The sequence below is a fragment of the Crassostrea angulata genome, chromosome 7 (genome assembly GCF_025612915.1).
Source record: "Crassostrea angulata isolate pt1a10 chromosome 7, ASM2561291v2, whole genome shotgun sequence".
Taxonomy (NCBI): domain Eukaryota; kingdom Metazoa; phylum Mollusca; class Bivalvia; order Ostreida; family Ostreidae; genus Magallana; species Magallana angulata.
The window spans coordinates 30,544,906-30,571,914 of record NC_069117.1 but is presented as its reverse complement, the minus strand read 5'-3'; the positions used below and the strand labels follow the sequence as shown (position 1 = coordinate 30,571,914).

The 27,009-nt window shown below is 34.0% G+C and overlaps 1 protein-coding gene across 3 annotated transcripts; it reads left to right on the top strand.

Moving 5' to 3' along the window:
- On the top strand, positions 1-27,009 carry LOC128192895 (sodium- and chloride-dependent glycine transporter 2-like). 3 transcript variants are annotated; one of them, XM_052865933.1, is made up of 15 exons: positions 1-19; positions 8,759-8,973; positions 9,904-10,035; positions 17,110-17,250; positions 18,084-18,249; positions 18,582-18,714; positions 18,931-19,065; positions 19,405-19,508; positions 19,631-19,755; positions 20,006-20,118; positions 20,665-20,799; positions 21,698-21,797; positions 22,109-22,209; positions 22,719-22,898; positions 23,283-27,009. In XM_052865933.1, exons 2-15 carry the CDS (start codon positions 8,799-8,801, stop codon positions 23,424-23,426), a joined length of 1,884 nt encoding a protein of 627 aa, XP_052721893.1. In that variant the 5' UTR covers positions 1-19; positions 8,759-8,798; the 3' UTR covers positions 23,427-27,009. The 3 variants fall into 3 exon arrangements, with proteins under 3 accessions (XP_052721893.1, XP_052721892.1, XP_052721891.1); XM_052865932.1 differs by lacking the exon at positions 1-19 and adding an exon at positions 4,155-4,279; XM_052865931.1 differs by lacking the exon at positions 1-19 and adding an exon at positions 7,121-7,269.

The following is a 27,009-nucleotide window of genomic DNA, read 5'->3' as shown; positions in this document are numbered from 1 at the left end:
GAGGACTAACAAATACGAGGTGCGTAAACTGATAGACATTGATATTCTTTTGCTGTCATGCATCTTGTCAGTCAGCATTGTTTTCTGTGTAAATTTACTGTTGGAAAGTTACTCTTCTGAATATTTTAAATTACAGTATCTGTGTGATCTAAAATAATGAAAGTACTTGTGTAATTCAAAGAAACAAGAATAATGATCTGTGGAAGGGCATACCTTAGCAGTGCATGATCTATTGACTGTAAAGACCGAAATGATGTCCAGATTTTTTGTTGATTTTATCAAAGAAACCACGACGAGGGCTTTTAAAACTATAATATACTAATGTCGCAGTTGATTTAGAAAAATCTCGAATAATGAATAGTATATGATGAGTAAGACCTGACGAGAGGGGGTGAGATAGATCCGTACCCCTCCCTCGGGAAAATTCAACCATATGAACTTCACAAAGTAAAGTTGGCAAAAGAAGGCCTTGGCGAACAAAATTATCCCTCGCCCCCCTCTTGAAAAATTTCTTGATCCGCACAGGTATTCACGTGGCAGATATGTCATATGCTTCTTTCATTATTTCCTTCGTGTTATTTAATTTTTAAGTATTTGACTCGTTTCAAAGGGGTATGCACAATTTTGAAAATTTAATTTTAAAATTTCTATTTTTATTGTTTAAAATTCTTTATAGTAATGCATATCTAATGTCCACTCAAAATTTGAGTGTCAGTCGAAGATGTAAGACTCACAATTTGGTTATGTAAACAAGGCTCGTGTTATGTGTTTGTCAACATTGGTTCAATATACTGGTAAAAGTCCAGTTTCAAGCTATTTCTTTTACCTGCTAAAATGTCTTGAACATGAATGTTAAGTTCCTCAGTGGCGTTTCTCACATTCGTTTTAGGTCCAAAAATGAAATTTTCTTTTCAACATTCAAAATGTGAACAAAACCATGACTTGCATGGATGATTCAGATTTTATTTCATTATATATGACTTGGCCAAAGTGTTACGGAAACTTTCCACACCTGTCACAGATACGTATGCTGACAACGAGTAAATCAGGCATACTGGTTTCGAGAAAAAGTCTCTGGTGCAGAGAAAATTATTAAAAAAAATGCATTGAAATCGTGCTTTATTGTTGTACTATAGCTGTGACCTTTATTGAGATGGTATCGGTTGCATCCTATATAGTACCAGATGTAACCTTTTAAGTTTAACATGCTACTGCCTATATTGATATTGATGGTGCTGCTATACCTATTGCACCATGATTGTCACTGGCGTCGGAGGCAAATTGAAAGGGGGGGGGGCTAGACTCATCAGAAATTTTTACAAGCAAGAAAAAAACTAGTTATGTCCAACTTTGAAGAAATGATTCCAACGCCTATGATATTCATCGTGCTACTGTCTACTGTAATATTTTTCGTGCTACTGCCTACTGTAATATTATCGTGCTATACTGTCTACCTTTATATTAATCGTGCTATACTGTCTACTGTAATATTTATCATGCTACTGCCTACTGCAATATTATCGTGCTATACTGTCTACTGTAATATTTATCGTGCTGCTGTCTACTGTAATATTTATCATGCTGCTGCCTACTGTAATATTTATCGTGCTACTGCCTACTGTAATATTATCGTGCTATACTGTCTACTGTAATATTTATCCTGCTGCTGTCTACTGTAATACTAGTATTATCGTGCTGCTGCCTACTGTAATACTAGTATTATTGTGCTGCTGCCTACTGTAATATTATCGTGCTATACTGTCTACTGTAATATTTATCCTGCTGCTGTCTACTGTAATACTAGTATTATCGTGCTGCTGCCTACTGTAATATTTATCGTGCTACTGCCTACTGTAATATTATCGTGCTATACTGTCTACTGTAATATTTATCGTGCTGCTGTCTACTGTAATACTAGTATTATCGTGCTGCTGCCTACTGTAATACTAGTATTATCGTGCTACTGCCTACTATAATATTATCGTGCTATACTGTCTACTGCATGTAATATTTATCCTGCTGCTGTCTACTGTAATACTAGTATTATCGTGCCGCTGCCTATTGTAATATTTATCGTGCTAATACTTACGGTACTAATTATCGTGCTCTTACACGTTTTACATGTTTTTGTTTATGACATTTACTGGCTAACATGACACATACGTACAAAATTATCCATAAATTTGATTTTATTGGTAAATTAAGCCCGAAGTGTTCTATGTTAGATTTGATCACGCCCCCACCAAAATTATCATCTCGTAATATTCAGAGAACGATTCCTTATTACTTATATATGTATATTTATACAATTTTTAGCAATTGCTAGATTAAATATTAGCATATTCACTAATTTATTCAATTTCATTTCTTTTAATCATGCAAACCCCGCTTTTAACTTGCGCCCCAAAATATGTCATTTTAATTTATTGGACACTACATTACAAAATCGATTCGTTGTGTTATCACAGACAAGGACAATGAAAAAGGTAAACATATGTATGTAAAAAAGCTTTACAATTCATGTAGAAACTGACATGACTGAAATCCACGCGACCTATCCGCATATGATCATTCAAATTCCTTAAACCATTTTAAATACAGATGATCGATATTGTAAGAGTTATCTTTCATTGTCCTTACTTCTCTTACTTATACTAGTATATACGTATTAAATATGTGTACGATTAATGCACACACCCACAATCGGGATGCAAATTTCCTCTCATCTTTAAACTAATGATCTGCATGCGAGTTTTTTTTCGAATAATTTCACGAGCTGCTTTCTACATGTACGTTCCATTGAATCATTTTCCCAGTTCATAAATGTACATGCAGTTACATGTATAATAAATGCCTTAATTATGTGGTAATTGTGGGATTTTGTTATCTAATTATATGGACGTTTTATTACGTCTCATTGTATGTATCTTTTTTCTGTGTCTTCTTTTGGGCGAAAATCGCAAATTGCACGTCGTTCTAAGGAAACGATGTCTTAAAACCTGCTCATGTACACAATCTCATGATATTTTTTTATGCTATCAACGTTAAAAATTGTGAGAATATATGCTTAATTTACTTACATGCATGAAAAATAACTGAAAAAAATTTAAATATGTAAGAATTTATAAAACAAAAAAATATTGTCGCGTGTATGGTTTATTTTTAAGCCAACTAAGTAAACAAAAAAAGATCTATCGGATGCTTGAATTGAGGTGAATAATAAAGAAAGGTAGAGTAAACCGCATTCATCAGTTAAGACTTCTAAAAAATCTGGACATAAATTTAAAATTGAAATTAAAGACCAAATTAAGATGCATGTAGAAAAAGTGCACGTGAATTACCGTGTGACGGTGTTACCGAGTGTGAATGTTAAATTAGTTTCTGCAATAATGAGGGAAACCATATTTTTTTATCACATTAAACAATGAGCAACTGTTCCGTCCATTTATATAAAGTTTAGTACACAATTGCACGTTTATCTTAATTTGTATTTCGACAGATTGCATCAGTGGCGTCGTAAGCAAATTAAAAGGGGGGGGGGGGTTAGACTAATCCTCAGAAATCTTGACAAGCCAAACAAAACAAAACAAAACGAAACCCTTATTCCCAAAATCATGAAAATCCTTATCGGGGGGGGGGGGGGGGGGGGGGGAGGTATACTCATAGTTCAAAAAAAATTCTTACCTACCTATATGAAAATAAAATTTAATTCATTTAAATACCCCCCATTTTGAATGGAGTATATATATGCAGATTTTTTTTAGGCCAGGGGAGGGTGTTGGTTCCGAGGGATAATTATTGAGTTTGCCGGGGAAGGGGGGCCAAGTCATATTTTTGGTAATTTAAAAATGTAAAATTAAGAAATTTGAATTTTTCAGGGGCCGGTCCCCCTCCCGATCCCCCCTCAAGATCTGCGCTTGGTATATGGATATACAGTTTAGACAGATATCGTATTTAATCATGCGTGCATTCTCAAGGACGAACGAATCTCGTGCCCGAATCATGTTTTCATCACTATATAAAAATAAACCTTGAGGTTTTATTTCACAAAAAGATATTTTTCAAAAATCTCAACAATACGCATATAACATAGACATTTGGTTTATTTCGTATTAAACCTGATCAATTTACCTAGTGTGCATGATGCAATATCACATCAACTTGCCACGTGATGTCATGCGCACATCGATTTCTCCCTAATAAGGGAGCACGTGTCGCTCGTATCTCCCATATTTGGACCTTGGGTTTCGCCATATTTGGAAGTTCTAAGCCATATTAGGTAAGAGATTTTCAAATGTTCACCAAGTTATCCCAAAGTAATTTACACGTTCTTTCATTGATTAGAATCCGCACATTGATAAATTTGTGTGGATATATATACAGCTTGTAAGATAATTCGTCGTAATAGGAGAAAATGTGTTACTACACAATATGTTTGTTAATATTGTTTCATGTAGCTTTCCAGATCGCTTGTTATCTTCGTTTGATTTTCCCTTTTGAAAGGGGGGGTGGGGGTGGGTGGGGTGGGGATAGAGTGGGGTACTAGTATTCTTATTTGAAATGACCGTGAGAGTATCGGTTTTTGTATTCAGCATTTCTCGCTCATTGCTTTTCCCCCTTTTTGTAAAAGGTAAATTTTATATATTTACATCTACCAAGTATTGTTCCCTCTATTTCTTACGGAAACTTATATTTAATTCATAGCTGTATAGAAACAGCCAGACTGAAATCTACACGCCCCGTTTATCGATTGGTCGAAATCTACAGCAGCTGAAACTGACAAGAAAATGACAGGACAGATATCGACACGCCCTGTTTATCGATTGGTCCAAACCTATAGCGACCTAGGAAAAATCATGGACTGCACGAACTAATCATGACGATGTCGGACTCAAAGTCTCACAGGAGACGATTTGGCTGTTTCTTTTAGCTAACGTACTTACGTACATTAACAGTAATTTAGTGAATTTTACTTACTTTTCATAATCAATTTATCAGTCAGCTAAAAGAAAGATGTTTAAGATATAAACAATAAAATGCTTTCTTTGATGATTCATTCGGGTTATGAAGGTAGCGATCATTGCAGAAAAAATATACATAACCCGCGTTACCGCTAACGCGGGTTATGTATTTTTTCTGCAATGTCGCTACCTTCATATCCCGAATGAATTACCAAAGAAAGCATTTTATTGTTAAATAAAACACTATTGTCATCCCATTCTCAATATCATATGCAGCCTATCTTTTTTCTGTCCGGGATATACATGTAGTCCTCCACGTGCGTCTTAGATTTCGGATCGATTTGACCTGATTTGCCCCTGAAACACATCTGTGTGCATACATAATGAGGCCTATACTCAATCAAATTGTTTAAATCGATATTAAACGTTTTAGAACGAAGTGAAAACCTCTAGTAACATAAAAAGTATAGTTAGAACCATTTTAACAAGAGCTTGGACTTTGTGTAGTTGTGTCAAATAGCAATGTGACGTAGGTCTGTCTATTTCATCGCTGGCCACTCTGTCATGGCTCTTTGAAATCAACAAGATTTGTCTGGTGTTTGAGTTAAGACTAAGCAATCGTTGCATATTTCGCTTGAACCCGCGTCATTTTTAACTTGTTTTGATGAAGGAAATAGATAGCTATACCCCACTGAAAGTCCAAGGTCTTGTTAAAATGGTTCTAATTGCTGACAAAGTTGGTATAGCTTTTAATTTATCCAGCTATCGGCTTAAACATGACATTAACATATCGATTATTCATTTTATTGAATATGCGTATCCTCGAGCTCATAATGAACAATCTAATAAAAAATTAGTTTTATTTATAGATACATGTACGTTATACGCTATCGTAGAGGGGCGGGTTTACACTTTTAATTTTAATTAGATTCCATCATGGATAATCATGCAATCGTGCATTTAACACATTTAGAGCTATGTCAACTCACTATTAGATACGCGATGCCTAAGAGAGAGAGAGAGAGAGAGAGAGAGAGAGAGAGAGAGAGAGAGAGAGAGAGAGAGAGAGAGAGAGGGAGGGTCGGACGGACAGACAGACAGACAGAGACAGGGAGATTACATATATCATAACTCAATTGTTAACAATATGAAAACATGACCCCATTTTCCTGTCTTCATATCGAGACGGGAAATGCGCAAGTTGTTGTGGTTTGCGGGGGGGGGGGGTCAACGGAATTCAGAGAGAGAGAGAGAGAGAGAGAGAGAGAGAGAGAGAGAGAGAGAGAGAGAGAGAGAGAGAGAGAGAGAGAGAAAGAGAGAGAGAGAAGAGAGAGAGAGAGAGAGAGAGAGAGAGAGAGAGAGAGAGAGAGAGAGAGAGAGAGAGAGAGAGAGAGAGAGAGAGAGAGAGAGAGAGAGGTCTTTGTTGTAGTCCCTTGTCGTCACTGCATTTTTTAAACCTGTAACCTGATATTTTTCTTCAGTTGAGTAAACTTTTCACCTCTTCAGAAATGTCCTCCGTCGGATCGAAGACTTACAAAACATTCCTGTAATGAGTAAATTGGGGTTGATGTTCATACAAAAGCCCAACCTTGTAAATTGCGTTTTTGGCGCAAGAAATATTGTCATTCTGTCCAGAGACACAAATAACATTATTTATGTTATTGTTTTGTTATGTTATTTATGTCTCTGTTCTGTCCAAAAAGGAATCAAAATGTTTTTTTTAATGTTAGTACATGTATTTTGCTTCTGTCTATCAACAGACATGAAGATAATGCAAAAATTGGGATGTCGTGATTTTGATAAAATATTGAAATCATAAATACGGTAAACGTTATAGATCATTTTATTGGGTCTTCAGACGGTTAATTTAATATTATCATTCATTTAAAAAAATCAGTGCACGTGTTTACAATCGAAGGTAGTAATAATATTGAATAATTACATAATTCAAACGTACTTAAATTGAAAGTTAGATTTGAAATTAAAAATACATTCTCTTCTGGGGTTTGACAATATTGTCACAGTGATTTTTTTTTTTACAACTGAATGTACGGTACATGGCCGTGGCCCTTTATCTTTCGAGTGTTTATTCAAGCGTGTCTATCAGATTTACCTGTATATTATACACAGATAAGCACACTTCTACTCTTTACTTACTAAAAAATAATAATGAGGTACAGCGTAAACGAGTGCCTTCAAGAGAAATAGCGTGTATTTCCAGACACTGTAGCATTTTCGTTTTGCCGAAAAGCAATCCGTAAAATAAATCTTGCGCGCTAGGTTGATTGTAACGGGAAATCGGGAAGAAGTAAGTGGAAATTTTTTACCCATGTTTTGTAGTTTTTCGTCTTTCCCAAGCCAGTAAAAATAATTTTAATGACAACTTTAAAACGAACTTGATGAGTGTTAAATTCATTCATTCAAAGCTTACTTTAAAAACTTAAAGATTAAACCAAGAACAATGAAAGATATGAACATCCCTTTGAACGTGTTAAACGCACATGCTCATTCCATAATCAATCCGTGAGATAATCAACAAAGGCATAGTATTTTTACTTTGATTCGGTTTTGTTTTATTGTTTATTGATTAAACAAAACTTCCAAAGAGTCAACTGATTAAATATCCCGTTTTCTGGAGTAATATTCATTGTACAGTGATTATAGACCGCGCATTGCCTTTATTATAGAAGCGTGGATATACCATGTGCAGCGCAAGTAGCTTAATGGTGTTGATGTTAGTTTGCCTCCATCATGCTTATCCGCTGATGTGGTTTAGCGTATAAAGACGTTTTGGCGATGAATTATTTGCAGTTTTTTTTATTGTAGTTAAAAAAAAACCCCATACTGCTGGAAAAAAGTCTTTATATACACTTTAATAAAAAAAATATAACTGATTATTTAAAATGAAAAAAGGTGATTATGAATATATGATGTACAGCCTGTTTAGCCAATTAATTAATTTAGGGCCCATTAGTAAAACATGTGATTCTGTAAACAACTACCCTTCCAACACCCCCCCCCCCAAAAAAAAAAACACCCAAAAACAACTTATTGATGACACACAAAATATAATAGCAAACTAACACAAATAACAACATTTCTTTCGATATCTTATTTTTTTTTCATAGGTCAGTATTTCAATCAATTTTGATCAAATGGTTATATGCAGACTAAATAATGGTGGTAGATTACATACAGTTTGTTGGGTCTAGGGAAGGGGTGGGGGTTAAGAGGGTCCAGACCACAGTCCAAAAGGAAAATCCACGAAGTCCTCATCATGCTCATAGTAAATTAACTGAAATTAGGCCTCTGGGACCCCCCCTCCCCTTGGCCTCCCCCAGCTTGAAAGACACCTACACCCTAAGAAATCTGATATGCAAGAAGCTGCATGTCATATCAGTACCTATTATAATGATTTTGTACTTACATGTACTTTCATCAAAATGTTAGTGTCAGATACATGTAAGAATGGCGATGGTGCAGTACAGCATATTTTCAAATTTTGCTAATCTATGTTATCAGGGATAGATAAATTTACCCATTTAAATCAATTATGGAACAAGACCCCTTACTGAAGATTAATTGGACTGTGCAAAAATAACAAGTATCGTTGTAGAGCATTCTATCATTCAATTCATGCTGTTTTTTGTTTACAAAAGACCTTATTTTTGTGCGTTTAACATTTTATGTTGTTCACATGCATGCATACAATAATGAGGTCAGGATATTATTTAGATGCAAAGCAGAAACAATGGGCAAGTTTTTAAATGAATCTGTCCTCATAAATTACATTTCAGCCCTCAACCCATTTACGTTGTTTAACATAGCAGAACCACAATGTCAAACGACAAAACCAGCGCCATGAGCAACGGATCAGACTCTAGCGGAGATGAAAACCATGAGAGAGGGAACTGGTCTCGGAAACTGGACTTTGTTCTGTCCTGTTTATCCTATGCCGTTGGACTTGGGAATGTGTGGAGGTTTCCCTATGTCTGCTACAGGAATGGAGCAGGTTAGTATATTTATAGCCTACAGCCTAACAGGTTGTGGTTATAGATGGTGAAGAGTGAAAATGCAGTCGTTTTTTTATCTGTTGACAGTAAGCTGACTGATATTGATACTATGGTGCTCCCCAGACTCCTGTAAATTAATGAGTTCTTCACAAGGCATCTCATCACTTCATGTCACTTCTAGTACCAGTGGTTATATAATATTCTACTGATGTATAAACATGATGTAGTTGTAATACATTCTTACTCTGACTCCTTCTGTAGAGAGGTTCATAGATCGAGGCACATGGAAATATCACATGGGTGGATTAGTGCTGCCATTGACAGCTCTTTGTCTTTCTGGCAAATTCTGTCCCAAGTTGAAGGCCATCAAAAATCAATTGATGCCTTTATGTCCAATGTTTTCTTGTGTATTTAAAGTGAAATGTATTTGTGAAGTAGTTATACTGGTAATTTTATGAACCCTAATAGTCAAATATTAAATATTATAAATGTCTATAATGCATGCAGTCACTGCAGATATCACTGGCCGTACTGTTTGTTTTTAATCTCCCATTAATATATAAAAAGACCAACAAGTGTAATTTTGTCATAGAATTTCTCCTACTTATCCCACAGTATGAATGGTTTTCTGACCTTAACCTTCCAGATCAACTTTTCTTCAGTATTCCTCAATTTTTTTCATTTTTTTCGTGTCGAATTAACTTTTTAAGATATTTCATCATGTTCTCCAAGGCCCTAGGTCTTATTTCTAGTTTCTGATAGTTCTAAATGACCCATATCTCCCAATTTCAAAATCACAGTCACACTTAGACAATCGGATTCTCATCTGCACATCTAACACCCAAAAAATAAAAGTGAAGTTTTAAACCTGTATTGACACAATAGATTAATTCATGTTTTGATAATTTTTTTGATTTTGTTGTTGACAGGAGCATTTTTGATTCCATTCGTTATTATGCTGTTCATCACTGGTATCCCCCTGGTGTTCATGGAGCTGTCCCTTGGTCAGTACGCCAGTGCCGGAGTCGTGAGGGTGTGGAGAGCATCCCCCATATTTCAAGGTGAGTACAAGTATACTTTTACTTCTGCTCTTTTGAACTCACAATGACCTCATTTAGAAAGCCTTATCCGGTAATGCAGAGCGGATTATGTATATATAGTGACATTCAACTCTTTAGCCATCCTTTTTCCATTGTATTGTGCGTTTTCTGATTGAAGTATTACGGAATAATTGACGCATGTTTGAATTTACTTCTTAATATGTGTACCAGACTGACTCTGTCCTTTATTCATGAGAGTTGGAATTAATTCTGATCATAATGGCTTATTTTAAGTACATTTAGGTCAGTTCCCAAAATAAAAACTAATGAATTGTAATGATTTTATTATTGTCCAAATAATGCCAAATGGATGACAAAACAAAATCTTTACTCAAAATGTGATGTAAGAATTAATAACAAAAACTATGCATTTAGTCTCCAACAAAGATTCCATTTATCATAAAACATATTGGATTTCTAAGAATTCCAAAGATTGTAAAAAAAAGTTTTGCTGGTAGGGTAAACCTGGAGTCTGATATTACAGCTGTTTGTCATATTTTCCAGATCAAAATCTTGTATCAAAATCAATGTTAACTGCTTGCTGAGACTGGCTCTTAAAATTTTTTTTTAAGAATATCGAAAAATGTTTTTATAAAACCCATGCACAGGGCCTTACAACAAGTCTTAAAAGAAAATGCTTTTACATATATGTATGTTTTCCAGATAATCAGACTCAAATTCGCCGAAATTGATTTTATTTATTTAGTATCTCCTACCTTGGTACAAGTCTTAAATTATAAGCAGAGAGAACATGAGAAAAATGTTTCTTCTTTCTTTTGATGTTTGTGATATATGGCGTATTACTGTGCCAGGACTTTTGTAAATTGTTAATGCCTATTTTGGTTGACTGTAAGTAAGAACTGTTTGGTTTAAGCTACATGGATACTGAAATAGCATAGAAAGATTAAGAGTTGCAACACTTGAAACTGACATGTTGTGTTCTTAACTAAAATGTCTTTCTAGGTATAATAACAGAGAGAGAGAGAGAGAGAGAGACAGACAGACAGACAGAGAGAGAGAATATCTTAGTGTAATAACACAGAGAGAGAGAGAAAGATATAATCTTGGTGTAAGAGAGAGAGAGAGAGAGAGAGAGAGAGAGAGAGAGAGAGAGAGAGAGAGAGAGATGTCATTGCATAGCTACTCTGAATTACCAGTTATAGGAATGAAGATGGATGGTAACAAGCATAAAAAAGTAACTTCAGTCAAAGATGCATGAATCCAGTTAATCTATGTGCTGAACTGCAGAGAATGACATTTTCATTTTTTCTAGAAAATGTGCTAGAAACAATGTATTAATTTGGTGTCACGTCAGCAAAGCAAAAATGTTACGAACATTGTAGGCTGCTGTGTAGGCACAAATTGCTAGCAATGTGCATGCTGTGTCAATTATTTTTAATCATGGGACTTCTTTGTAAATACGTTCTAATATCATGAAAAGCATAGCAGATTAATGTCATCTTAGTTGTGGATTCTATAGTCAGAAATGTGACATGATAATTCAGATATAAAGACAGTTCATCACTCTATAATTTTATAAATCCCAGTTGTTGTAAAACTGATAGCTCACCCCAGGCTGCTTTTTTTTTTCTTCAGATTCATCGATATATATACCTCTAAATTATCTGATCATCCATCAGTTATCCATACTAAGCATTTAAGTGTACATATTGATCTCACACCCTGGAAAATATTTTACCGATAAAATTAGTCGAAACAGCTGTCATTAATAGTGCCTGTTTGGGAGGGTAACAGTTGAAATTGACACCCCCTGCCTGAGAAAACCACTGTCAACCAATGCAAAATGGAGGTTGACAACGATTTTTGAGGGGTGTCAACTTCAACTGTCACCCTCGCAAACAGGTAATATTTATTTTACTATACTGAATGAAGACTTAACTGACCTCTTTAGGAATGATGTGAATTCTACGACAAACCGTATGCACATAATTTACATACATACAACAATTCGTTGTGTTACCAGTTGCCAAGTGTGTTGCTAATGCTGAGGGTAATAGAATGGATTATCAACTGCATCTAAACCAATCAGATTTCAGTATCTAACATGAAAGTGTAATAATATATAAATAGTGCCTGTTTGGGAGGGTAAAAGTTGAAATTTACACCCCTCGGTTGACAGTGGTTTTCGAGGGGTGTCAATTTCAACTGTTACCCTCCCAAACAGGCACTATTTATTTTATTATACTGAATGTCTTATTTTTAGAGAAATTATTACTGCTTTTTATAGAAATGAAGTGAATTCTACCGCGAACCGTACGCGCATAATTTACGCGCATGTAACAATTCGTTTTGTTACCTGTTGCCAAGTGTGTTGCTAACGCTGAGGGCAATAGAACGGATTATCAACTGCGTATAAACCAACCAGATTTCAATGTTTAACATGAAAGTATAATAATACGAAATTGGACAAAGGGTACAAAATATTCTTTTTTGTTCTATGACCATTAATTTTTACTGGCAGTACAGAAAATTTAAAGTCTCTGTGTCACTGTCAGTAATATTTTTCAAATGCATATCCAAATATATATGGTACCGGTACATGTATATGAAGGAAGATTATAAATATTAGTCTGATATTTGAATTTTATGCATGCACCAGCTTTGTTTGACCTTGACTTTTCATATTTCAAGGTAAAACTAGAGATCATTCATCTCATTTCTTGCATCCAAAAATAGAGATTTGATCATGTGATTATAGTGCTTTTATTTTGTGTGTAGTACATGGTCATTAACTTTTTGGTCACAGCATAGAAATAGAAACAAGTTCAAGTGTTGGAAGGACATGTTTTTGAAACCTTGAGCGACCTTAATTGATGCTTGCTGGTGATTTAAGCTGATAGATTGGAATGCCTTGTCCATGAAGTGTCGCCTCTCTGTATCATGTGGCAGCTAGGGTAAATGTCCTTTCACATCAGGGTGGGGTTTTTTGGCACAACTTTTGTGTTTTGTTTTCATTACATTTAGGTTGTTAAATTTAAATCGTCCTAAAGTGGTAATCATTACAGTTGTTATTCTGTCAATTGAAACCCAAGTTGCACCATTATGCGGGAAATTTTCTTGATATTTGAGAGTTGAAACATCTTGCGTGATAAAGAACATTGATTTCAGAAAATATATTTAAAAACAACACGCAATGCAGAATTCCTGGTATGAAATGTAACCCACCACATGCCATTCTCTCGTATTTCAGGTGTAAAAACCCACTGTTAACTCAGTAAATCAGTTTATAATTAGACAGGATGTATGGCTGAGCAAATCAATACCATGTCAATACTTGTGCTTTGCTGATCCTTATTAACAAGGTCCATCATTAATTTCCAACTACCAACTGAAAATGATAGTAGCTAGAACTAAGAACTGCTCTTATTTTAAAGATTTCAAAAAGTAAGCTTAAAAAGAATAACAGATCTTGAAATTCTAAATAAATAAATGAGCAATATATACTGGTAAATATTTTCCAGATGGTGAAATATTGTATGTAGAAACAATGATATAATTACTTCGGCCTAACTTACAGAAACTGTCTTAGGGTGCCAACCCATTCATTCCTATATAGCAGCTTAATCTAACAGATTGGTAATGACCCGTGGCAGATACATCAGTTCTAAAAGGAGCACCTCGTCTATGTCAGAATGATGAATCAGAAGCCAAGGAATGGGGACACTAATCCTTATCAGTAATGGCTGGATAATTCTGTAGCTTGCTGAATCAAATGGAACAATCTGAGTCTCTGGATTTCTAGTTTAAAAACAAACTGCCAATAGATTAAGGATTGGGTTATATGGCCAAGCTAGTATAAGGAGTTGTCATTTTCAAAGATTTCAAAGATAATTCATCGTTGGTCTCATGCATGAGGAACACAAGTTGGATTGACTTGTATCTTGCTTGTTAATTTTCTCATGAGAGAAAAGCTGTTTTGTTATTTAGTTCAATATTATGATCAAGTCATCTGCAGTTTTATTAAGTATATGGTAGTAAATTAAACAGTAGATGTATTATTGTAACACAGTTCTTTAAACTATATAGGGATAGACCCCAGCGGTTCCTTTTCCTCAAAGTGTGCCTGACTATTTGTGTACATAATTCATGGATTGGTATGATGTAAAAATATGACCCTTAAATGGAATGGGTCTTGTTCATTTTAACAGGAAGAAGGAAATAATGCATAGTGTGAGATAGTATTTAGTATGTAAATATTTTGCCGGATTAAGCAGATTTATATTAGCTAAAGACAAAGGACAAACAAACAGCCCTGCATTTTTTTTTCCTGTCCACGGTAGATCAATACTGTGTTTTATAAATATGAATTCCTGTTTTATTCAGTCCTGCAGTTCTATAGACTACATGGAAACCTCTGTCCCATTGAGACTTTTTACTTATTAATCAGTTAGTCTGTAATGATGACAACCACTGATTATGTAGATTAGATATGCAAACTACTGGTAAATGAATTAACTGGCTTGTCTATTCCCTAATCGCTAAAAATACATCCACTCAAGGGTCCCCTTTGATTTCAGCAGTAAAAAAAAAAATGCTCAACTCATCGTTAAAGTTATTTGTTTTTTCAAATGTTTGACCAATGAAAATCAATAGAATGAATGGTTCATCATACTGAACATTATTGATAATTATTAGTAAAAAGTCAATGAAGTTGTACACAATGTATATACATTTACTATTGTTAGTTGTACATGCAAGTATACATTCATACATTGGAAGATCTTGCTTGATTTGTAATAATGATTCTAAGTAAATTTTTCAATCAGTTTGTACATTTTCTATCCCTGCAGGAGATGATTGAAAAATTTAACCCTTATTTTTTGGTTATCAGTATTTTTCTTTCATGTGAACCTAGCCATAGATGGTTTTATTTACTGTTATTAGACCCAATTTTATTATGAAAAAGGATATTGATGTCATTTAACAGTATTTTGTTAGATTTTCTGCAATATGTCACCTCAGTGTCATGTTAATAATATACATGTATGACATGGATAAATATTAGTGAAGTCCCTTGCAGATTCATGCAAGTAAGTTAAGCATAGCATATTGGACACTATTTCTTTATTCTAATCTGCTTAAACAAGTTACAGTCGGTTACATGTGTAAAATAAGCCTGGTTGTCTGAAGGGGTTATTTCAGTTTAGATCCTGTTGTACGTAACCCAATTACTTCCATTACAAATCTTTGATCTGGTTTATTTAAAGAGATGTGTTATATTTAGATAAGGGTTTATGATCGGTTACTCAAATATTATTCACCTTTTTACTCCTTTAATGTAAAGAAATTTTTATTATTGAAGTACCCTCTTTTTTACTGCAGTATTTGAGTTTTTATCTCAGCTGAAAAAGAAGGCTGCAGGAAATTATTTGTCATTGGGCTTGCGCCCCTTTGAAGGATTAGGGGACGGGTTTGCATTGAAATACAGATAGGAAATTCTTCTGAAGAAAATGAAGGTTATAAAATGTGAAATAATTATACATGCAGGATATTTTGACAAATTTACAGGTGCAAAAATCTTGCTGTAATTACTGGTAAGGTGGGGTGTTGAGAAATGCATTACTGTATTAAAATTGCAACGAAAAAAATAAAGGGAGAGTGCATTATATTTGTGCATCAATTAATAACTGCAAGGTACTTTGACGATGAAGTTTACAAAAAAAATCACACTAGAAACCTTTGACATTATAAAGAGATGTTGTTGCAGGGAAAGGACTTAAAGATAGAGTACATTTTTGATCCCAACAAAACAAAGAAAACAGTGTTTTATTTATTTCAGTTGCTCAGATGAGTGATTTAGCCAATGAGCCTCTTGTTTTTACTTCCTTTTCTCTTTTTTCTTGTTTTTAGTTTTTTAGGTACCGGTAGTTTCTAACAAATAATAAAGGTAATATATAAAAAAAATTATTGGTTAAAATTTATAGACGTCTAAGGAGTTTATTCATTTCATTTAATCAGCTTTAATTCACATCCAGAAGTCAGTATTTACATGTACTCTGCATGTGGAGCACTATTTACATAGTATTACATAATGAAGTGATACTGCATAAAAACTTAATTTACCCTGCAGAGTCTTACGCAATATAAAGTAAATACTGTGAAATTAAAATTTGGCCCACGGTGCCTTGTTATGGCTGCACTATTTAGCTGTTTCTATAGAGATTTAGATTAATATAGGCAGAGTTATTTGCAGCAAACTGTGTCTTATTATTCTCTCCTATTTTGTACGCTATGAGGATCAAAATTCAAAACAATGCAAGCAGTGCTCCAAACTTATTCCTTCTTTTTTCTCTATTTTTTGTGTCTGGTATTTTTGATTTAAAAAAACCACAGGGAGGCAATAGTGACAACACGTTTATAGGTTTTGAATTCAATATTTCATGTATAACATGGCTCAAAATAGATACCCTTGACTTAAACTACAAAAAATATTCCTGTGTACTTTAATTACAAGTACATGTAGCTCGTTTTATAATGAACATATAATAAAGTATCAAGTTTAAACAGAGCTTCTTAAAACATGATGAACTCATTATTCATCATAATGTTTTTTAGTTAACCACTCTGTTTTATGCCATACATTTATAAATGCATTATCTCACAAAAATTAATTGTCGTAAGAATACGAAAAATACGCTCTGGCTTTTTATTTTGTGTACAAAAATAATTTATCATGAGAAATTGGGTGAAGGCAAGCCATTAATTTCCTCAGCATATACAATAAGAAAATATGTTGTCAAGTGTGTGCGGCATATGTGCATGCACATTTACACTTCAGCTGGCACATGTGTATTTCTGATCACAAAGTTGATAGCCTATAATTGATTGTGTATTGAGATTACATTTGGGAGACACATTCCAAAGCATATAATACATGTATTATCATTAAAGCTGTATAACTCCATCTGTCAGTAATCAAGGCACCAGGCTGTTTTGGCAGCCACAGAGAAGAGTTCTTAGTGTGTTATACCCTGATCTTAGCTAATGATGTACGTGGCTTGTTTACTCTTTCAGGCGTTGGCTGGGCCATGTTCGTGGTGTCAGTGTTCATCTGTATCTACTACAACATGATCATCGCCTATACACTGTATTATCTCTTCGCCTCGTTTGCTGCCAATTTGCCGTGGGCTGAGTGTGGAGAGTGGGCCACTGAAGGTGGGAAGAGTTGTCCTTCTTGAACTGAATGCACTTTATAAACACACAACATAAAAGACTTTTACAGAATTTCCATGATATTTTTTTAAAGTGCTCCAAATCTGGCACTTGAAAGCTTTCATTTTGCATGTGATATAATGGACAAGAATTAAAAAATGTTAGATATTAGTTATAATATCGGTATTAGGTCCAAATTCAAGCATTGCATTCAATTAACTTTTAATCAATACATGAAGTTACATGTTACACACTGGTAATAGAACAAATTTCACTCTAATTGTGAGTGTAGCTCGTCGCTTTTGTGCAGGAAATACAGTGAGATATAGCTTATTTAGATTCATCTAGAAAGGAAGGATCAAATTTTAATAAAAATAATTATTGTTATTGATAGTATGCATACATATACACGTGTAGATTATAATGTAATTTGTCATTTTAATGTAGAACTGAATGACACCTGAATGACACCATTAAAATATGAAACACTTAAAATACCTGATAGTGTGGTTTCATCAATATTCGTTGAATACCAATTTTCGTGGATTTCGTTGTTTAGTTGATCCACGAAATTAAATGTTCATCGAAGTGCAATTTCTATTAGCATTTTTTATTGATAGGGTCATTTGCCAAGAATTTACCTATCCTTGAAACTGTGATTTTCACTTCATCCACGAAAATTGATACCCTTGAATATTTATGAAACCACAGTAAACTTACATGTATATTAAATTAAATCCAATTAATTTGATCACTTAAATACTAGCTCTGTGAACATTCACAAAGCTAATGTATTAATTGATTACAGCTGTTGATTTTTCCTTTTGATTTCTCAGCCTGCAGTACCGAGACGAAGGTGCAGATATTGAAGTGTAAGCGATACAACGGGACGTGGTGTGACAACCAGTGTGTTAACGCCACAGCGGTCGACTTCTCCTACATGAACTGTACTTTCTACAACGGCACCAGCAAACTCAAATCACCCAGCGATGACTATTTCCAGTAGGTAGAAATGCTTAGTCTGTCATAATATCTACATGTAGGCTTTGAAGATTATTTTTGTATATTTTATTTAATAGGATCAAGTTTAAACCAATGTATTGGAAATGCGAGAACATTGTTACAAAGACATGAAATGTTCAAGATGATTTTATAGCTTTAACTTACATTTTCCAGGAATTTTCCTTACCTAGTATACACAAGATACAGGTCTTGGAAAATGTACATGTTAATTCATAACAGAAAACAGATTACGTCAAATAGTAAATGAAGCTATATGTGTAAAAACATGTATATTGGCATAGTTGCTCATGATGAACTTCTTCTTTAAACAGTCAGAGTGTCCTTGACATTACTGATGGGATTCACACAATTGGAGGGATCAAATGGGAACTTGTTGGTTGCCTTCTTTTGGCGTGGGTGCTGGTCTGTATATGTCTAGCCAAAGGCATCAAAACATCAGGAAAAGTAAGTCTCTCATATGTTGATATGTAATGAATGCCTTCTGTAAATTGGTGAGGCCTTGAAACTTATTTTTGTTCTACAAAGTGGGTTGGGGTCTCTTGTATATATATATACAATATTGATCTCTGAATGTACTCTTTATATTCAGTAAAATTACAAGTGATGAAGAGCACTGCCTATATATCTTGTTTTGGATTAAATGGTCTCTGATGTTTACAGGCTGTTTACTTCACCGCCTTTTTCCCGTACGTGGTTTTGCTCATCCTGCTGATCCGAGGTCTGACCCTTCCCGGAGCAATGAACGGAATCGTGTACTACCTCACCCCACAGTGGGATAAACTGGGCAGGGCACAGGTAAGAAATTATAACCAGCTCTTGAACAGTTGAACTCTAATTTTAGCCAGCCCAAGGTCAAATTATGAAAATTAATGTTTAGTTTCTTGGGCCAAAAATATTTGAATAAAATATTATAGATGGATTTATTGTAAGATTTGTAAAGGGGAATAATTCAATTTTTATATTTTAATTAAAAATTGAATTATTCTCTTATTCAAAATGGCAAAAAAATTACTCAAATTAGTGGTGTCTGTAATTTAAAAACAATAAATTAATGTTTTTGGCCTAAACAATTGAATTGTTTCTGACAGTTACTGCAATGTGTTGAACAAAATGTATGTTTTCCCTTGTTGGAAGGTATGGGGAGATGCTGCTGTGCAGATTTTTTTCTCTCTGTCTCCTTGCTGGGGTGGACTCATTACACTGGCTAGCTACAACAAGTTCAACAATAATGCTTTGATGTAAGTCTCCATATGACATAAGTACATGATCGACAAAATGAGTTAAAATTCCACTAACTATTTCCTACGAGTTACGAGTACTTTGTGTAGAGCTTGGAAGTTTCTATTCCTATGTTTTGTAGGGATGCCATCATAGTTTCTGTCTTGGACTCGGTCACAAGTGTCTTTGCCGGTTTGGTCATCTTCAGTATCATTGGCTACATGGCAGAGGTGCTGGAACAACCCATTAAAGATGTGGCAACTGAAGGTATCATGGTTTTCTCATAAGCCAAGAAATGAATATGTATAACTCAACAAACTCACAACTCAAACAGGTGTTCCAAGGGAACGCTATCAATTATAAAAGGATGGGTATGAACCTCCACTGGTTCAATTTACATTGCCTGGGTAAGGTCTTGTGAGTGTGTGAATTATGATAAATGGGTTGTTGGGTGGAAGATGATTATTGAGCCAAGTTTGGATCTGATGCAAGATTTTTTTCGGTTCCCTTTTAACAGGTGCAGGATTGGCCTTTGTAGCATACCCTGATGTAGTGACAAAACTCCCCCTTTCACAATTGTGGTCTGTGCTTTTCTTTGCTATGCTAATCACCTTGGGACTTGGAACTCAGGTAAAGTATTTCTTCCCAGACAAGGACGATTGATAGGTAAACTCTGCAGGTAACTATAGGTGTGTTAAATCCATCCCTGTACACATTAGACCGTCTCATTCAGTGATTTCATCTGTTGGAGGGACACTCCACTTTGAAAGTTTTAACTTGGGGTGTTGATAGTTTCATACTACCTTTCTAACAGAAAACATCTTCTGACCCAGAATTCAAATAAGTAACTGAGGGCTCTCTACTCCTTGGAAAGCAACTTGGAGGATACACATCTTCTAGAAGTTATAGAAGTATTAATGATATCCAATATCCATGTGCTGATGGTGGCATTCAATTGTCCAAGTGTGCATGGTCTTGTATAATACTTTGAATGAGAGAGACCCTGCAAATAAAATATTGCCATCATCATGAAATCGAGAAGTCTTTTTTACCATCAATCCCATCTATTCACTTGCTTCCTGTTTTAAACTTTTGATTACCGGTAATCACTTTCCTTCCAGGAATTTTGTCAAGCGTTATAGCATGATTTGATTGTGAACTCGCTTCTTTTTGTAGATTGCGACTGCAACTACTGTACATACCACCTTGTTGGATCAGTTCCCACAGTGTCGTAAAGGATACAGGAAGACGATTCTACTGGTTGTTATAGCAGTGGTCTGCTTCTTAATTGGCCTCATCTTCTGCTCTCAGGTTTGAAACATATATATATATATATATATATATATATATATATATATATATACTTACAACTATTACTTGTGTTAAATATGAGTATGAACTTGTCATGGATATTCGTGGTGTTTTATTTTTTATTTTTTTAATTTGGTTTTCATCTTATCATCAACAATACTAGGGAACTATTTGAGTGATTTTACAAAATTAATGTAATCTATGCAATTCTATTGCACATTACTAAATATGAATCTGTACTTAAGACAATTTTTTATATGTCATTCCTGTTTCTCCATGTGCAGTTGTGATAGTCAGAATGGTTGAATACTGGCGCCAAATAGCTAATTTAGTAGAGCACCTGATTAGAGATTCAGGGGACCTGGGTTTGAATCCCAGTCTGTTCTGTCATTATTTCTCCCATCATGTTACACAGACTTAGCTTAAAGAGACTGGTCTTGTTTAATATCACCTTCATGAGTACAGTATTATTTCATAGAGATAATACTGCTATTATCATCTTATTCCAATAATGTTTACTAATAAGGCATTCAGTGTATTGATTTAGAGATTGTAAGATACAAAACTTGAAATGTCTTAAGTATTATATCAACAGCTTCACAGCTGGTCCTTGTCCCATATCTGACATAATAGGGAATAATAAAATTTGTTCTTTATCTCTTACTTTTTGTCTCAATGAATAGGTATTCCGATCATTGCATACAATGTAATTTGACACACCAAGTACTCTATCTGAATCTAGGCCATAAATTTTAGTTAATGTAAATGTATTCTTAATCCTGTATGGCAGTGGTGTATTGGTGTGTAAAATCTGAAACCATGTTGATCAATGATTTAATGTTTTTATAATATAATGATACTGGCTGTTGATGTTTAGTGTTTATTTTTGCATTGACAGGGAGGCATGTATATGCTGCAACTCTTTGACAACTATGCTGCCACCTACTCTCTGCTATTTATCGGAATGATCGAGTGTATTGGCATTGCTTGGGTATACGGTAAGTTTACAAGGCTCAGATTCACCTGGACATTTGGCCAAGAGTTGTTAATGTGACACCCATTGAACATATCCATATCTTAACATTTCCAGCTATCGAAATCCAAATGATATAAAGAATATTCGAATGTTTCAAAATGTAATGAAAATTTGATTTAGTACGAGATGTATCAGTGAATTTGATGCAATTTACTTGCAATGATGAGATGTAACTTTTACTTGATGTGTCGAATCGATATTTGAAGTTGTACAAATGCCGAGTCTCCCTTACAGAATCTGTGTGTCTAGCTATGTCTATGGTACATGTTCTAGGTGCTGACAGATTCTTGACGGACATAGAACTGATGTTGGGGTCGCGTCCTAGCAACATATGGAAATACAGCTGGAAGTTTGTGGCTCCTGTGGCCTTGTTGGTAAGAGTTTTGTCAAAGACAGGTGGATTCAGGGCAGTTCAGCCCTGATTTCAGCAATTTGGACTGAAAGCAGAGGAAATATGATGAATAGATGTGTTGTTTAATTGCTGCATTTGATGATTTAGATGTTGCACATGATTTAGACCCCATTAGATTTTCATTTTCCTATGTGAGTTTTGAAATATCATTGTTGAAATATTTGAAACTCCTCCTCCAATAAGATACCGGTAATATTATTTTAGAGAGGGGGGTTCAACTTTTGCTGCTTATAATACACATGCGTGTAAATGTACATATGGAATCAACTTTCCATAGAAAAGAGCCAAATAAAAAATAAAATGATGAAGAGATCAAATGACAGTCATTTTTTGAATGTAGATGTTCTTTAATGTAGATCCAATTTTGTTCTATTATTAATGCATGTAGATCCAATTTTTTTTTTTTTTTTTTATAAATAGAGCCAATAGTATACATTTGCGTGACAAATCTGGTTCTGTTGTTTTCTGTAGGCCATCCTGTTGTTCACGGCCATTGACTTCAGCCCCACGGAGTACAACAAGATGAAGTTCCCCAGCTGGGCTGACGGTGTGGGCTCCCTGATCTCTATCTCCTCCATCAGCATGATCCCCATCGTGGCCATCATAATGGTCATCAGAGAGAGGAGGAAGTTCTCCGGAACCTTTATGGAAGTGAGTAGTAACATTCTGTGTTTTAGTCTGTTTTTATTATTGCTCCTACTCCCATTAATGTAATACATATTTACTATGGTACTAATGGAAGAAAAAAAACCCACTTAATGGGCCTTTTCACAATTAGTGCATGAGCAGAAGTGACTAAATATTTGTGCAACCGTTAAAAGTAGATTCGGATCATGAACTAGCTTTTGTCGAAATAATTGCTTATGAAAAAGTATTGATATGAAATTCACGTGTTCTAATATTTTTCTTACATTGATATCATTTAAAGTGCATGGGAGCCTTATCAAAAGCTAATACAAATTCTGTTCAATGAATGAATAATTTTTTTGAATATTTGACTTCTTCCACTCACAATATTTTCTTTGTTTTACACAGCTAATAAAGTACCTGTCTAAGCCATTGGATACCTGGGGTCCATATCTGAAAGAGCACCGTGCTCAGAGGCAGATGATGGGGGATGGCTACAATCAGGAGTGTCAGATACCTCTCAAGGAGCAGGGTGATGGCCAGAAGGTTTAATTACATATACCTTAAACAGATAGGAATCACACTTCAGCCAGTAGCCAATAATTGATCTTGAAGTTTATAAAAATGAAGGACAGAAGGGATTCCGAAAGTGCAATTTAACAATTGCATAACACCATCTATGGGCAGAAATTTATCACAATTGGTTTTGATCTAAAAATAAGACTATAAGGATATAGAAAATGCAAAAGTTATTTTTGCGTAATACCAAACATCATTAAAATCCATGGGCTGAAATGTATCCAAATTTGTTTTGATATGAAAAGAATGATCGACTGAAAGGACATTGGCATTGCAATCAATTTTTATTTATTTTTCATAACACTTAACAAATTAAAAATTCTTAAAATTGAAAAACCAAGGGGCTGAAATATACCAAAAATGTTGTAGAAAAAAAGTTGTATATCAATGATTTATGTAGATGAAAGCTGTTGTCCTTTGCAATCATTCCATTGCGAAATCAAACCTTTGTGAAATGAGTGAATTTATAAGGCAGTTGTGAATCCATAGAATTCAATGTTTTTGATCATATCTTGTTGACATTTAGTCCATATAAATGCCAAAATCAAATCTGACTTTGAATACCTGTAATACATAGTATATTGAAAATGTGTTAAGACATGTACTTGTACTGTGATTATTGTATATTTCCATACCTCATTAACAAGAGTCTTCTGTGGAATTCCATCCATCATATGCAAATCTGATTTTTTCTATCAGCATGCATGTATTATTTATAAGCATTATTGATAACTTATTTGAAATTGATTCTTCCACTTGATACTCTATTTAGGAGCATGAACATGTATGGTGTATTTTTAAAAAAAAGTATAATATGCTTCATGATCCACATGTAGGTGAACATTTTCTGATGGTCAAACTTGTGATTTGAATATGAAAGAAAGGTTATACAATTGAAAGATAAAAAAAAAATCATAAAAAAGAAAACTATGGATACAGATGAAAACTATACATCATTATGCAGTGTGGTGTATACAGCATCTTGTGCCTTTATTGTTCAGTATTATAGAATCAGCACCAACTACAACATCAAGCTTTTTTTTCCTAACTATGCAGATGAAGTCTATCCAATCAAATTCTCCCTTGCAGAAATCACTTGAGTTCTGGTTCCCACACCCATAACTAGGAAATCAGTGCATAATAAATCAGTGCATAATATAGAGAAGCCATTTTAGTTCATGCTTGCTTTCCCCTTGCCATTACAACTATTGCTTTATGTCCTGCTTTTGTCCAGCTTCACAATGTGCTTTAAAGAAAATTGATTTGTTTGGCTTTACTTTTACAATAATTAGAATTGATGTAAGTTTGTGAGGTGCTATTGTCGCTTGTCTTCATCTTCACTGCTTCACAACACAGGACACCCATCAGCCATAAGTGCTTTATTTGAGAAGTGCTGACCGAGAATTACTTAGATATACAAATGCACAGTGCTGTTTCAATTATTAGTGAACTTTACATTTCGTTAGTGCTAAATGTTTGTTTTGAGTTTCAGTCACAGATTTCTCAAATAGGGTATGGATATCTGTATTGGTAGTTCTATGGCAGAATTTTAGACAAAAAAATAATGTGTGCTATTTTTGTTAATTATAAATAACTTTATTTTTATAGGACATTAAGATATAAAAACTAAGAACTTCTAGATAAACTGCTAGATAAACATGCCCATAGTTAGTGCTGTTGTTAATTTCAAAAGTTTGTTAGTGCCAGATATTGTTTTTACACTATTGCATAATTCATACAGACATAATGTAACTTTTTTGAGTTTTACAGGAACATTTCAGTGCTGTTGTTCTGTTTAAGAGAAATAAAGTATTAATTTAAATAATAATAGAAATCACTGTTTCTTCTTTGTTGAATCTCATTTTATGTAAGCAGTGAATCTCAATGTTATTTTTATTTCTTTATACCAGTTTTAATAGATTTACTCTTTATATTTTATAATGCAATTCTGATTGATAATGTTGTTTTAATTAGTTGTTCAAATTAAGCATGGTTTACTTCTATAGTTTTAACACTTATGTTTATCCCTTATCAGGATCAAGTGAACTGATGCTCCATTTTTCATTTACTAGTCTTTTTGTTGTTGCATACCAATATGACATATACATATTATTATTTTGTGTGTGTAAATCCACTAGACTTATTGTGTGAACAAATACCTGTGTAACCAAACCATATAATAGGAGAGAGGGCCTCATACCTGCATTTTTCATGGTGAACAGGTTTTGATGATTTGAAGAATATTTTATCATCATTTTGTTTTAGAAATTACGTGAACAAAGTAGTCAACGTATTTTCTCGGAGAATTTCTCCATGGCCATGGCCTGTCATTATCTATAGTGACTGAAAAATTTCAACAATCAATTGTGTGTGTCATGTTTTTTTTTTTCAACGTAATTAAATATAATTATCACAGTGAAATGGTTAAATTTTCACATTTAAAGTCTAAAAAAAATCTACTTCAGATTAACTTGAGATATTGAATGAAACAGATTAGAATTAAAAAGAAGACCAGAAACTGTTGTTTTAATGTGTTTTGAAGTGAACGATTTGTTGTTTTCATTGAGACAATTTACTTGCATTCGTACTGATGTGACTCTGTGAGTTGCTTAGGTTCAATTCTTTGTTGGTATCCATGACAACATCGTAAGGATTGTCCAGTAACAATAATATTATCAAAAATGTGTGTCCTTGATTTTGTAGTTTGTTGTACCTCGAAACCTTCTTGCTATTAAAAAAAAGCTACTACTTTGTTTAAAATTGTCATGGTTTTTTTACTGTCCTTAGTTTTTTTCATATTGAATTATACTCTTTAGCTTTATAGGTGTTAAAGGTTATACATCCCACAATTCAGTCTTATCTTTGAATTGTAATTACGTTTGAGTTTTAAATACTTTTTGGTTCTCAAATGAAATATTTTTTTCATTGTTTTATCCAAACACTGATAAATTTAGCATTATCAACTTGATAAAGCTTAATAACACTATTGAATTAGTATCTAAAAATTTTTTCTTTGATTCTACATATTTTTTTTATGTTGCAGTATTGTTTTAAATTTTGGAACTCTGTCTGTTACATGTATATACCTTTCATACACTAGAACACAAAATTATGGTGGAATGTACAACCTTAAATCTGTTGTAGCATGTAGTGTGATACTTCGTACCCAATTTTGCAATTAAACATCACCTTTTGTTTTTCTTCCTATGATGAATTGTAGAAGTTATTGTATCTATTACATGTCAAAGAAAAACTGTAGTCATTATTAAAAAAAGCCAACCCTGTTATACTTACAGGATTGACTAAGATTATTATAATTTTGATTTAGTTTAAAGGGATGGGACAATGTTTAAAATTTGAGCCTTTGCTCCCAAGGAAAGACACTTTCTTTTATCATTGTTATTTGTAAATCTGTAAAAATAGATTTTTTGTTTCACACATTATCTTGGGAATTTTTTACTTGACATTAATCGAATGATAATTCTTTTTACACTTGTTTTAAAAAAAAATCAGTCTTGATGTACAATTTTTCAGGAAATAAAATCCTCAACACAGA

What these genes read in the sequence shown, in the direction of transcription:
- LOC128192895 (XM_052865933.1), top strand. Translation starts at nt 8,799, where the DNA reads ATGTCAAACGACAAAACCAGCGCCATGAGCAACGGATCAGACTCTAGC. An exon ending in TGGCATTGCTTGGGTATACG is followed by an intron (nt 21,798 to 22,108) that starts GTAAGTTTACAA and finishes TACATGTTCTAG; the next exon opens with GTGCTGACAGATTCTTGACG. An exon ending in TCTCCGGAACCTTTATGGAA is followed by an intron (nt 22,899 to 23,282) that starts GTGAGTAGTAAC and finishes TGTTTTACACAG; the next exon opens with CTAATAAAGTACCTGTCTAA.